At 36.5% G+C, this 14793-nt stretch overlaps 1 protein-coding gene and 2 non-coding genes across 3 annotated transcripts; all 3 read left to right on the top strand.

The window, feature by feature from the left end:
* Positions 1 to 597: 597 nt before the first annotated feature.
* On the top strand, positions 598 to 11283 carry LOC117324651 (neo-calmodulin-like). Its single transcript, XM_033880583.1, has 5 exons — positions 598 to 882; positions 7712 to 7742; positions 8094 to 8237; positions 9769 to 10011; positions 10670 to 11283. The coding sequence occupies exons 1-5, from the start codon at positions 856 to 858 to the stop codon at positions 10705 to 10707; spliced, it is 483 nt and encodes a 160-aa protein (XP_033736474.1). The 5' UTR covers positions 598 to 855; the 3' UTR covers positions 10708 to 11283.
* Positions 11284 to 11701: 418 nt separating this feature from the next.
* Positions 11702 to 11773, top strand: Trnaa-agc. The gene has a single exon. It is a non-coding gene; the product is annotated as a tRNA-Ala (tRNA).
* Positions 11774 to 11950: 177 nt separating this feature from the next.
* Positions 11951 to 12022, top strand: Trnaa-agc. The gene has a single exon. It is a non-coding gene; the product is annotated as a tRNA-Ala (tRNA).
* Positions 12023 to 14793: the final 2771 nt, after the last annotated feature.

Here is a 14793-nt window from a genome sequence, read left to right as displayed (position 1 = left end):
TAAACCGGTTCCAGTGGGAAATGGCGTTGGTTTTTCTTTTCTTCCTTCTTCTTGTGTCCCATCGTATTTTTTCATTGACTTTTCTTTTCTTTATGGGTTGTTTCATCGAGCCCCGTAGTCTATTCACGGATCATATTGTTAATTTGCTCTTTAGTCGACAGTTATATCAGTTTTTATCTTTTTCTTTTCCCCTATAAACATTAAATTAGCTTTCTCATTCTTAAGTAACTGAAAGTTATGATTTTTTTTTTTTTTTTTTTTTTTTTCGACTCAGTTTTCCGGAAACTAGTTTCATTAATCTATTTATTTATTTATTTATCTGTTTATCTATTTATCTATTTATGTATTTAATGCAATAGATATACATTTGTGCATTTGTATATATATATGAACCTAATGAAGTGATTTGTAGCCGGAATGAACTTCCGCTCGGCTAATGAATAGTGAGTGTTATCAGCACAAAGAACATATATATGAGACTGTTGAGCGTAACATTTACGGGTGCACAAATCACTCGCGTGTATTGTACAAATATACATATATATATATATCCAGCCAAAGTTACACAAAGGACAATCCACAATGTTTTCCCCTTCCTTCGCTGTGTAAAGAAAAGTATATATAAATAGCGATAAGTGTCTGTTAACAAAACAGGATATCTATAGTTAGTTACAGGTACATGTACGTGGAAGGTGTATATTTAAAGGCAATGACAGAAAATAACACCAGAAGTTAAGTTTCTGTCATTATCCATAGAATCAACAGTATTGACAAATCCATGCGTGGTGTATATCAGAAAATCTGTATACTGCCTTACTAGTCTCGACTAGCTTTCGTCTAATAGCTGGTGACATCATGGCTGCCCAAACGGTGAAAGAGCTGGTAAGTATCGATTTTACTTATCTTTGTCATAATTTACTTATATCAGTACATTAAGTATGATAAAAAGATATCGTAATGATTGTAAGGCACCAGTAACAATAAACCAATGTTAATTTTATGACAAATATAACAGGTTTCACCGTCGTTGCTATCAATCAAATATATTTACATACAATTTCTATTTATAGTTGATTACTGTAAATAAATAATATTTTCATGTTCTATAAACTTTTATATAAAACAGGAATTATTATAGTTCGATTTACAAAATGTATCGATATCTAGGAGAATATAAGTTGATTGATACACTATAGTATATGTATTGATAAAAACTTTTGGTTATTTCTGAACAAAACCCAAGTTTATGAAATATAATTTGGGAATTATTTATAGCCTTTAACCTATGATTGTTAGAACAAGTTCTACCTGGCAGTTCATTTCTTTTCATTGTCAAACATAATCATTTGGCGTTCTTGTACAAATGAAATATATACACACAGTTTATTTAAAACACCTATACAAGATCCAAAACTACCGTCTAGGGAATCAGATTTCACTCATTAAAAGTTAAAACGCACATTATATACGTACATATAGACATACAACTTTGTGTGTGTGTTTTTTTTAAAGTTCAACACGATATTTAATGATTTTATATAATGGATTTCAGTCTCGTATTTTGTGTTTCGATCATATACGTAGTGTTTACGAACCCGTGACGGAGTTGTGTTTTCACCGTCCAGTCTTCAGAGTTTACGTCTAACAGTTAAATCGGATAGGTGTACCACACAAATACGGCTTTTTTATCCGGATTACGGTCAATGGCCCTGAAATGCCCTGTGAATTCACACATTCTAAATACCCCATTCATATCTCACAGCTGTATAATGTTGAACATTTCTTCATGCTTTACTTTAACGAACTTAACACGTAAAAGAGTTACCTGATTTGCGTCAGTTTCGGTACTTTGAGTCCCTCAGGTATAAAAGTTTTAAACAAAATGTTTGTTGTAATACAGAGTGTACTTTCATGTATAGAATTTAAATATCATACAGGAGTACTTGATATTGGACATTAAATGCCATTCGTTGGTTAATAAAATTCTATCGAAAAGTTCAATGAGGCGTAGCTAGATTATCGCAAACCTAACTCTAATCCCAGATATTTACTAAATTATTTTAATTGCAATTAAAATCAGACTACTAATTTGGGAATTATTAATTGAAAATAACCATAGGCAACAACAAAAAGCTGAAATGGTTTAGAATATGCTCTGAAATGCTCAATACATATAGTGTCATACATGATATCGCGTTGACACTACGATGAAACGTATGCGTATATTAATCTAATAAACACGGATAGTGATTTGAATGATGATGACAATAAAATTATAATAGTAAAGTAAACAATGCTTGATTATCAATTTACAATGTATACACAATAAACAAAGGCCAGACAATAGATCAGACGCCATTGATAAACCTTCACTCTATGACACTCTAATGTCATCTTTTGGATTAATGAAGGTGACTCCTTAAAGGGGCAAATTTACGGGCATTTTTGGAGAGATATTTCCCTGAAATACCATATCGTAGACATTGATATAACATCGCCCCTTGTCTGTTTTATTGACGTTGGAATGTGCCAGTTATCACGATTGTTTGTTTGCTTCTTGCTTGCATGCTTACTAAATTGCTAATTTGATTGCTTGTTTGTGTTAAGTTCCCTGTAAAAATAGATTTCCTTCCCTGTATCACATTGACTTTGGAGAGGATTTCGTTGATTTAGACGGTAGACCCGTGTATATAGAGTGATATCACGTCACAATCTGTTTGCACTGTTGTCTCTTATTTCGCTAAAGCAAAATTAAGTTTTAAAATCCTTGGTTATACCGACAGTAAAGAACGACACAATCTATGTCGTCTCTGGTAGCAGAGTTTATCATACAAGTACAAATGTACCAGTTATTGTGTGGATGGAGGTACGTTTGGCTACTTATTCGTTGTTTGAGATTTAGTTCATGGTGCCAATTTAGACTTTATGAACAGAAACCCCCTTGTTACTAGGGCAAAAATACAAATACTAAGTTTTTCTTATACTTGAAGCGCATGCGCAGCCGGAAGGAAGTCGCGAACGATAAATTTCATTTATGGGAAAACGCCACCATACATCAAGGAAATCATTTAAGTCTTAGAATGATGTCAATCAGTGATTCAGTGATGACGTAGAACATAATCTTACGTCATCAGATGTATGAAGCGCAGTAATGTTTCACTTGAATCGGTGTCGGTACTGCGGAAACCCTGGGAGTCGCCCTATAGGGAACGTTGGAATCGCACGGCCTAATGTATGGCATAGGGGTTGGAGGATAACTAGACAACAACGGGAACCATCAGGGATTTGGTATCAGAGCAACAATGCTAAGGTGTTCATATGAAATGACAGCTCCTGTGATCTATCCTGTACTTAAGGCATTTTATTAGGTTAGCCATGGAAATTTAACCACGAAGCTATCTTCATAGATTAAAATCCTACAAGAAATTATCCGTGAATGTTCAGTGTATAATACTGTAATAATACCTGTTACAATCTTCAGTTTTAACACAACGGTTACTTCCAGATTTCAATGTAGTTTTTAAAACACATTTTAATAACAGAGCACTTTTAAAATTAAAATGATTTAAACGGAAGTTTTAAAAGCTGCAGTTTAAAATTTGCTCAGTCAAGCCAAACATTTAAAACGCGAATCAATGATTGCGAGTTGTTTAAGTTGTTAGTTATTACATACATATATAAAGATTTATCAGACGGTTTAGATCATTCTTATCACAAAATGTATGCAGTTTACAGAAAATTTTGTCAGGTTTAGAGTTCTGTAAGTTTTAAACATGTAGGACAGGTTTTGTCGATATCGCATTATTCCGCATCATATAATCCCGAAGGGTTATATATATATTTATACAATTTAAAACGACAATTCGGCCAGGTATTGAACTTCCATATAAGGACCTGTGTGTGTTGGATAGTAAAAGCATATAGCTGTGTATACAATGAAACTTTGTCACATTCTGTTTTTTTTTTTTTTTTTTTTTTTTTTAGTTTTAAAGTTTTAAAGTCTGAAATAGGCTACATGAATTGGTTCTTGTTGAGACAGTTATGATTCTCCCTTCCACTATGCTTGCAATGCAGTCATGGCGACTCACTTGGGATATTGCTCCTTTGAAATAATGTTGAAAATATTGGTTTCTATACATATATATAGTATAACGCTTATAAAGGACACACTGTTTATCTATGTTTAAAGATGCTACAGTGTCGACATTCCATACACTGCTTCATAAAACATGCATCAAATGGTACCAACAACAATTATATCTAATTAATTAACCTAATTAGCACCAAGAGATTAAAGATAGATAGTAAAAGCGTCCTAATTAAAACCTATTTTATTTACAAAATATAATAGAATTTCTTAGGTATGCAATTAATTATTTAACCAATTTTGAATTAAAAACATTAAATTAAAAAACTCAAACTTTTAGATGGTGGTGATAGCGTAAACAGAATATCCTGTTTTCAATCGATGCTAATGACACTTTGTCGAAGATGTAACATCTCTCGTGCTTTTTTTTAAGAAACTTCAAACTTCTGTGAAAGTCGAATAGGGTCAGGTTCACTGCTGTCAGGTCAAAATTGCATATGTACATGTAGATTCAGAATCATTGGGTTACAAAGTTACGTTCAAGGTGTGTTTTGTGTGTGTGTTTTTGTTTTTTTTTTGTTTTTTTTTTCACTTTTATTAGTCGTTCGAAAAGTGCAGGTCGAAAAAAATGTCTGCCTTGCGGACCCCAGGATGCATGTACGTTACAGCTGTATGTTCTTTTAACGGAGTCTAAATTAAAAGGATAGAAACCCTACGGAAACCTCAAAGAAACCCAACAGCAACCCAACGGAAAACCCACGGAAACCCCACCTCACGGAACTTCCCGTGATTCCTCAGTTTTACCGAGGTAACGAAACTTCCGGTAATTCCTTGGTTTTACTGAGGTCAAAGAACTTCCGGTACTTCCTTATTTCGACCGAAGTCACGAAAATTTCGGTTATTCTTTAGTGTTTATTTTGTATGTAAAATTGGTTTTAATTAGGAAGCAATTACTATTTTTTTTATCTCGTGGTGCTCATTAGGTTAATTAATTAGATAGATTTATTGTTGGTGCCATTTTATGTATGTTTTAGGAAGCAGTGTATAAACTGTCGGCATGTACCATCTTTAAACATAGATAAACAGTGTGTCCTTTATAGGCGTAATACTATATACATTTATAGAAAACAGCCATATTTTAACGTGAGTCGCCATTATGACTTTTTCTTCCGAGGTCACAGAACTTCTGGTAATCCTTTATTTCTATTGAGGTTACGGAACTTGGGTTATTTCTTATTTTTTCCGAGGTACCGGTAATTCCTTTGTTCTACCGAGGTCACGGAGCTTCCGGTAGTTCCTTGGTTTAACGAGGTCTAGGAACTTTCGGTAATTCCTAAAGTTAGTCTTACAACTCGCCGTACGTGCTTCTACGTGCTGTCTACGGGCAAAAATGGACCAAATCGCAAGAGACACGCAAGGCACCCGTACGGTTTTCCAGCCCCGTAGACCCAACGCAAAGGCCCGTAGAAGAAAATTGGCATGCACATTATTTTCTGCGTGCACCCTGCGATTTCAGAATCGCAGTTAGCCCGCAAGGGGACTGCACGGGGACAGTGCGCTACCCTTGCGTTCTCCTTGTGTGTGTCACACGTTTAAAATGGAAGGTTAGGCGAAAAAGTCACCTCCAAACAACTACGGGGCACGTACTTGTGCCTCACTTGCCACTTGCGTTCCCCGTGTCAAGTACGTTGCAAGTGCCTACAACTTACGTGGCTCGTGCTTGTCAAGTGCGTGTACCACCTAACTCGCAAGAGTGACCTTAGGGGCAAACACGTGTTTTACTCCACACGCATGTGGCAGCACTTGTCTTTGGGACAGCACACTTCTATTTCGGCTTCTGTGAAGAGATGACTCCAAAGAAAGGAAGAAAATGGCCATCTTCTGACTCTTTGTCAAGTTGTCTAGGTGTCTCGTACTGACCCAACCTTGGCCTTCTCTGGAGCCAAGGTTTCGTCCAGAAACGTCGGTTCATTCTCTGTTGCTCTAGACGCTTCCTAGCGAACACGGTCTTCGTCTTCGAGCAACCTCCAATAGCTCACAGTGGTGGTTGGAGTAGCCATGGCGATCCTATAGGTGATACTGATGATATTGAAGATGTGGTCCAATATAATCTGTCTTTATTACTTCTGGATAAAGTTCAGGGTAGGAGTAGATGCTGTAGGATGCCAGTACGTTTATCTTGCAATGGAAGTGAGTGAGTCGCACGGGCGACGTACGACTCCCAAACACGTACGTACCGAGTGAGTGAAACGCACGACAGTCGTACCAGAAGTGCACTTAGCACGAACGAGGCGCACGCTGCACGCATGATTAAAATCGTCCAATTGACGTACGATGGGCGAGCGGCACGTAAGTTGGATGTACGAGCCACTTGCTCCATAAGTACGACACACTTGCAACACCACAGAAACACTACATCCTCTACGGGATGGCTACGGCCAATGAATTCGATAAAATTGACGCCGCCCGTGTGTGCAAAAACACGTACGGCGAGTTGTAAGACTAGGGGCTATGGTGGCCGAGTGGTTAAGGTGTCCCGACACTTTATCACTAGTCCTCCACCTCTGGGTTGCGAGTTCGAAACCTACGTGGGGCAGTTGCCAGGTACTGACCGTAGGCCGGTGGTTTTTCTCCGGGTACTCCGGCTTTCCTTCACCTCCAAAACCTGGCACGTCCTTAATTGACCTTGGCTGTTAATAGGACGTTAAACAAAACAAACCAAATGTAAGACTAGCGTACGCTCTACCGAGGTCACACATCTTCCGGTAATTCTTTAGTTCTACCGAAGCCACGGAACTTTCGGTTATTTCATATTTTTACCGAGGTAACGGAACTTCCGGTAATTCCTAAGTTCTACCGAGTTCACGGAACTTTCTTTAATTCCTTAGTTTTACTGAGGTCACAAAACTTCCGGTAATTCCTTGGTTCTACCGAGGTCACTGGTTCACTAGCTTCTGGTAATTCTTTATTTGGATGTTCTACCTGCGTCACCAACAGAGCTGCCATGTTGAATTTCTATATGAAAATACATTGTAGGTTCGAGCAATCAGTCGTTTTATTTTATTTGTATTGTAATCTGCATAATTAAAGATAGTTAAAACCTTATTGTTATTCAAATGGAACTTTGTTTAGATCTTCCGTCGTCATTAGAAGTGTATCCATTACACATTTGTATATAATTTTATTATATTTTAATGACGTCATACACGAACGTTTATTTTTTTCACAAAATGGTGATTTATCAAATTACATGTATTATCCTGTATCATCTTACACATGTCATGGCTTACTCTCCTTATAGCAAATTCAGTATCAACACCATGCATATATATTTTTTTATTACTATTATTTATTTAACTATGAGGACTGAAAAAGATCATGAATTGATCTATAAAAGTTTACTAAACTTCACTCTTATCAATATTCAGAGCGAACTTCGGTTTTCAGTTTCTACTTCGATAGACAATTGTTTATCTAGTTCATACATGAAGCGCATAGCTCTTTGAGTTATCGCCCTTGTGTTGTCAGAAAGTGTTTAGCAGACGTGAGACATAAAATGTTCAACTATTATTGTTTTGTTTTGTTTTGGTTTTTTAATACATTGTGTATGTTTTGTTTTTTTAGACTGAAAAATTATCAGATGAACAAATAAAAGGTATGTTATTTTTTACGTTATAAATGTTGTTCAATATTTAAAATCTTAAGTAGAGAGATAGTCCGTATGTATAAAATCATGAATACATTACATGTACTGAAGTATTACGTCATGTAATCACATTAAATTAATTTGAAGTTTTTAATATAAGAAACTATAACAAGAAGTCTTACGTCATCATACACCAGTCTCCTATGATAGAAATATTATGTTTATTATTTGCGGAAATTGTATACTATCACAATTTATTGGATGATGTGTTATCTTTTGGTTCGATAAATTTAAAAAAAAAAAAAAAAAAAAAATCATTCACAGTTTTATCGATTTTCACTATTTATCACGTGTTTACAGAATTTAAAGAAGCGTTCAGTCTGTTCGACAAAGACGGAGATGGAACCATTACGACAGAAGAATTAGGAACAGTGATGAGATCACTGGGACAGTCTCCGAACGAACAGGATCTCCAAGATATGATTAACGAAGTGGATGTTGACGGTAGGTATCGGGAGAAACAAGATCTCATACTCGTGGAGATGAAACGCCATTTACATGTGAAGCTACAATGTAACGTTGATTTACAATCATCTTTGATTGTATACTGTAACGTTACGATGTATGGAAAAGTTGTATTGGATAAATGGGACAGAGTAATAGGGATATATGGAAAGGTCCTAATGGGTGTATGGGAGAGGGTGTTAGGGGAAATACGGTAAGGTCCTATCGGAGGGGCGCTAGGTGTAATATGGAAAGGTCATATTAGGTATATGGGGGCGGGGCGCTAGGGGTAATATGGAAAGGTCCTATTATATATATGGGGCGGGGCGTTAGGGGAAATATGGAAAGGTCATATTATGTATATGGGGGCGGGGCGTTAGGGGTAATATGGAAAGGTCACAGTGGGTATATGGGGGAGGGGCGCTGGGAGTAATATAGAAAGGTTGTATTGGGTATATTGGGAAGGGCTATAGGGGATATATGGAAAGGTCCTAATGGGTATATGGGGGAGGGTGTTATAGGAATATATGGAACGATCGTATTGGGTATAGGGGGGAGGGCGATAGGGAATGGAAGAGCGTGTTAGGGGATATATGGAAAGGTTTTATTGGGTATATGGGGGTGGTGGTGTGGCACTAGGGAATATACTTTCGTATACCCAATCAGACCATTTCACATACACTGTAACGTGTGCCTGTGGTCTGACAGTGGTTGAAATGATGTGGCGATTTGGGCACTTGATGTGCATGTTCCTTCATCCATGATGACCAGGGTTCGATTTCTTGGCCGAGCACGTGGTTTGCTCTAAGGGGCCGCAGTGGCTGAGTGGTTAAGGTGTTCCCGACACTTTATCCATTAGCCCTCCACCTCTGGGCTGTGAGTTCGAAACCCGTGGGGCAGTTGCCTGGTACTAACCGTAGGTCGTTGGTTTTTCTCCGGGTACTCCGGTAGTTCTGTATACAATGAACACCTGGGGTTTCATTTTTACTGAATTTCAATCCCCCCCCCCCCCCCCCCCCCCCCCCCCCCCAAAAAAAAAATAAATAAACAGTTTGCAAAATATGCTACAAAAAAAAAAAACGTCTGTAAATGTAGACTGTAATCAATTCTCAATCCTCTGTGGGTAAGAGTACGTAAATACAAACTCTGTAGTGTATGTCAGCATTCCTTCTACATGAAAAGTACACGAAGGGAGGTAACTGCAATAGTTTCTATTTTTCTGTAAGATACAAATGCGTTTGAACTTTTTTCTTCTAATTCTGCGAACATGAATCTCTTTTAATAAACACGGAAGTCTGAGTTTAACATACATGTAATTTCAAAATTTTTCAAATCGCCGAATACAATTCTTAATATAAAAATGTCTTTTATACCAACCGGAATTGGTCATTTCGTTTCATTGAAACTCGATGTTAGCCAGACAAAATACATAAAGCCATGGCAAAGAGAACGAGTAAAGTATATATTTGATGTCCTATTTATTTCGATTCAGCAATGAAAATCCAACATTAAACTTTTTTTTTCATTTCAGGAAATGGAATCATAGATTTCACTGAATTCCTTGCAATGATGGCAAAGAAGATGAACGCCACGGACTCCACAGAAGAGATCCGCGAAGCATTCAAAGTATTTGACAAGGATGGAAATGGACAAATCAGCGCGGCGGAATTACGTCACGTGATGACAAATCTCGGCGAGAAGTTATCGGACGATGAAGTGGACGAGATGATCCGAGAGGCTGACTTAGACGGTGATGGGCAAATTAATTACGAAGGTATTTTATCTCTACGTTTGGCACAACCTCGTTATACCAACAGGGGCTTAGCACGTTCCTATAACCCATCATGAAAAGACTACAGAAATATTCCAACCCAGTGTCCGATCCCCAGATCACTGTAATATTTAACCCCAGCGCCCACATCACTTACAAAAAATACTTTTCACAATTGATTCTAGGGCAATATCTGTTACTCATATTCAAATAGAATCTATTTACAAATATTGAAATACTTTTACATTCCATCCATTTAACAGATTCACGTTTTTATTCCTTTTTATTAACTACAAATATTTAATTATTCGATCAAATTCCAACTGATGTTTTCACATTAGACTCTATTGTCATTATGATACGATGTTGTGTTTTATCATGGCTATGCTGTTATGTAACGTCAACCTTAATGTATAGGTGTTAGATATATATAAGTGTCTTGAGACTTGTTTTTTTATTCCTTTTTGTATAATAACATGTTTTATATATATATTGTTAAATGGAAATTGACAAATAAATAGATTGTCCGTGCAAAAATTATCGCTTTATATAATTAGTAACACCGCAATGCTGCAGTAGAGAAATGTATGTACGCGTTATTTTACTAATTCATGCGTCTATTTTAATTGCAATGTTCAGCAATTTCTGTATTTTTTTTCAGAATTCTCAAAAATGATGTCCATGCAGAATATGCCGTGATGTCATAACGTTCGTGGTATTCCTCCTAATTTTGTACGCTGAAAAGACAAAAGAATGGACACTACGCTATTTGCAAAATCGAGATGAGTTATGCTGTAAGCCAACATGATTTGGCGAAATAATTTTTTTGCGCTTCATCAAATTTAGATAAAATGATATTACACACTCCCAAAAATGTGTTGCAGAAAATATTGGAATTTGCGCAAATCTAGGGGTTTTAGGCACGTTTTAAGCGCCATAATCGCAAAATAAGAGCACCGCTAAAATATACGGGCTTACAGTATATATTCAAGGGATGAATATCAATACTTATACCGGATCTATAGCCGGACTTTGTGGTGAAATTATTGTTTTATACATACAATTGCGTTCATGCCAGTATAACTGCATGTGTACGTACAGTTTATCGTTATATTGTAAGTAAATATGGTTGTCAGTTATCATCCGTCCGTTTAACTAATATATAATTATTATGATTGATGTACACGAGTTCGTCCTATCAGACAAACAAACGTCAAATATTTTTCGTGAATTTTTATGTCATTGATTTCAAATAAACACAATCACCAATACCAATTTTTCATTTGTTATGGATATACTATTTCTTATATCCTTTCTTATAATTTTTCCTATAACTATTAACTTGTGCCCAATTCCCTTGTACATAATAAGATACAGTAGAATATGTTTAAATCAAATTTCTCACAATAGAAAAACACAAGAAATCCACTTTTCCACGCCACTTTCCGCTTCATAAATGTACAAGATTGATGAAACGAGTCACAGATTTACTTTCTATTTTTAAAAGTCTCTTAATTATAAATTAAATGGTTAACCAAAGATTGATTTAGTAAATCGCATGACAAGAAAATTAATTTAATATTTTGTTTATACTCGTGAAAAAAGTATGATGAAAGGGAAAATATTGATATTTTGTCTTCAATTCGTTAGTTACGTCATAATGTAGCGGAACTGGACCGGGTCGATCATCGGCGACCAGGTAGCTCAATCGGTAGAGCATTCGGCTAGCGTTCGGAGGTCCCGGGTTCGAACCCCGGTCTGGCCGTGCATTTTTCCACTCCTAACACATTTGGTGCCTGTGACCAAACCTTGTTTCAAGTGAGGTGAATACTTGACAAGGGGATACCCGAACCTTGGTTGTGAGTTGTGAAGTCTTCTGGGTCGAAGACTTAAAAAAAATAGGAGGGAAGAGTGTAGCGGAACTGCCGGGTCGATCATCGGCGACCAGGTAGCTCAATCGGTAGAGCATTCGGCTAGCGTTCGGAGGTCCCGGGTTCGAACCCCGGTCTGGCCGTGCATTTTTCCACTCCTATTACAATAATACAATTATAAATTTGGAATCATGACGTCATAAGTAGCACCATAAGAACTTACGATCTCCGCTCAGTGCAACATACCATACCTTATGACTGATATTGTATGACACTCGCAACAGGGTACATGTAAGTGTCATCCTCTAAAGTCATCCGGAACTCCTCGGGTGTATTTTGAAGAAAAAAAACGAGGAGTTCCGGACCCCTCTAAAATTTGTAATTCACAAACATAAAAGGTTTACAGTTTAAGAATATTGAAGTTCATATAAATCATGTCCATGCAGTGTGTCAATAAATATACATTAATGCATTTGTGATGAACAAAAATCCGTCTTCATATCAATTTATTTTTAAATAGCATGTTTACAACATGTGTTATTTGATGGTGCGAATATCAGATATCTATATCTAAAATTATATATATATATATATATTGTAGATAATGTCCATTGAATTATGTATATGTACATGATCTTCACTTAATCTTTATTAAAGATACAAATAAATATATACATGAGTTATACATTTTTTATGAATAATATCTATGCTATGCAATAAATTGCATATGAATATATTGTAACCTGCCTGGACTACTGTTCTAACGATTTAATGAAAACAAATATCCGGATTATCGCAATAGCGATTTACGGAATACAGATATCCGGATTATCGTAATAGCTATTTCCGGAATACAAATATCCGGATTATCGTAATAGCGATTTACGGAATACAGATATTGGAACTAGATATGGAATTGTTACACCCATACCAGGACTGCAGTAATGACGATTTCAGGATATCCTTTTGTACATCTATCCGGATCACGTGCACGGTAATGAAAAGTACGCGAAAGCCTGTTTTAGCTCGATCTGGACCACAGTATATATAATGACGATTTTCGGAACACCTTTAGTAGCTCTAACCAGACCACGGTAACAATGGTTTTCCAGAATATATATAAAACTGCATTACATACATTTTCTACATTGCGTTCAAATACTAAATATTGATTTTGTGGTTAGATTTATTTCCGTACAAAAAATAATATCATCGTACATATTTCATGTTTATTATGCCCATGGCGAGTCTTACGACAGACAGGCAGTCAGTTTCCAGACAATATTCAGAGCACACGTTTCCGCCTTTCAATACAATTATATTACACAGCAGTCATACCACGTTTATGGCTAAAATCCTTGGTTTTGCCGATTGCTCATATCGGGAATGGAAATGAAAACGGACTCCAGAACATTTAGTGACATTTGAGGTATGCATATGTAACATGACGTCATTGTTGCGCCTTCCACGTCCTCGTAATGGGTTTTATCCAAGATGTTTTTAAATCAATGGCGAAATTCCAAATCGATATGTCTTTCAAAGAACAGGTTACTGACTATATTTCATATCCGAAGACTACATGGAAAAGGTTTATCAAAAACGTTATAGCATATTGGTATTATGATAAATGGTGACATGATCTTGCTTCAAAAGTGGAACTAAAACGGTATAGTGGAATACACGTATCGATGGGTCCTAACCCCATTCTGAGTTTATGTTCAAAGTTTCCGAAACATTGCTGGAAATTAGTAGACCTTATGCTCTTATCAGTGACTAATGTAACCGAAGAAGTGATATGTAGATTGTGTGCGAAAAATAGCATCGATATCGTTGCGCATTTACTTACTGAATGCCCAGTACTCTATATGACACGCGATGCTTTCTTAGAGCAGGTTGTTAATGTAATAAACGTAAAAGATTATGTAAAATTTTCATTTCTTGAAGACAATGTTCAAACTGACTTTTTACTGGGATGTCGTACGCAGGTTCAGTTGGATGATGAGGAAGTGAAACACCTAATGCTGGTAGTCTCAGACGGGATTGATGTGCTGCTCTCTGAAGACTATAACTATAAAAAAAACTTAATCAGTGTAATCTGATTTAGAAACTAAAACATTCTAATGATTTGATGATTTGATTCAAATAATTTATGTATTGCATTTCGTAACTAAGGTATTGTATTTATGTATTGTTCAAAATCTCTGTAAAGAGGAAATAAAGAATCTGTCTGTCTGTCTGTCTGGTCTTCAAAAATATGTCAGGACGACAATGGCTTGGAAAGGATATCAAAATTTCTCACATACTTCTCAGGGTTATCCTGCGGTTGCTAGGTAACACAGTGTTATCCCGCGGTTGCTAGGGAAAAGATAAATCCATCTCACACAGGGTTTGTAAAGACAGCTGGCACGCGCTATATGACGCTGTTCACAATAACGTAACGTCATCATTTTACGTTGAGTCACCATGATTTCTACCACAATAGGTGGGTGTTATTCAACTCCCAAGTCATAAAATAATCATTACACCTGTTGAATAGCACTCAGTGTATACCACACGTGGAATAAACTCTAAATACATTTTGATTGGTTGACATGATGACCTTTGACCGGGACTACTTTTAATAACGTGGTTCAATGCAATTTGATTGGCTAACGCTTGAAGGCCGCTTCACGATGTCCTGGAAATGATAACGCATAAGAAGTAGTTCGCAGTTGTTTTGCCATATTCTTGAAAATATACAAAGATTTTTATCAATATATTGCTTTCAAACAGTAAACCTATCGCTAAAGCTCGTGTTTTTGCAACTTTTGAAAAATAATTAACTCGTGAGAAAGAAATACCATATACAACAACAACTCGCTGTGTAACCTCTATTTGAATGATGGCGTCATTAATTTTGATGCACATTCAAGGG

The sequence above is a fragment of the Pecten maximus genome, chromosome 3 (assembly GCF_902652985.1).
Source record: "Pecten maximus chromosome 3, xPecMax1.1, whole genome shotgun sequence".
Lineage (NCBI taxonomy): Eukaryota > Metazoa > Mollusca > Bivalvia > Pectinida > Pectinidae > Pecten > Pecten maximus.
This window is presented reverse-complemented; position numbering and strand designations above follow the sequence as displayed.

Bases quoted from the DNA above. Each gene is read 5' to 3' on its own strand.
- LOC117324651 (XM_033880583.1), top strand. From the start codon at position 856: ATGGCTGCCCAAACGGTGAAAGAGCTG. The intron at 883-7,711 runs GTAAGTATCGAT...TTGTTTTTTTAG, and splicing joins CCCAAACGGTGAAAGAGCTG to ACTGAAAAATTATCAGATGA. The intron at 8,238-9,768 runs GTAGGTATCGGG...TTTTCATTTCAG, and splicing joins TAACGAAGTGGATGTTGACG to GAAATGGAATCATAGATTTC.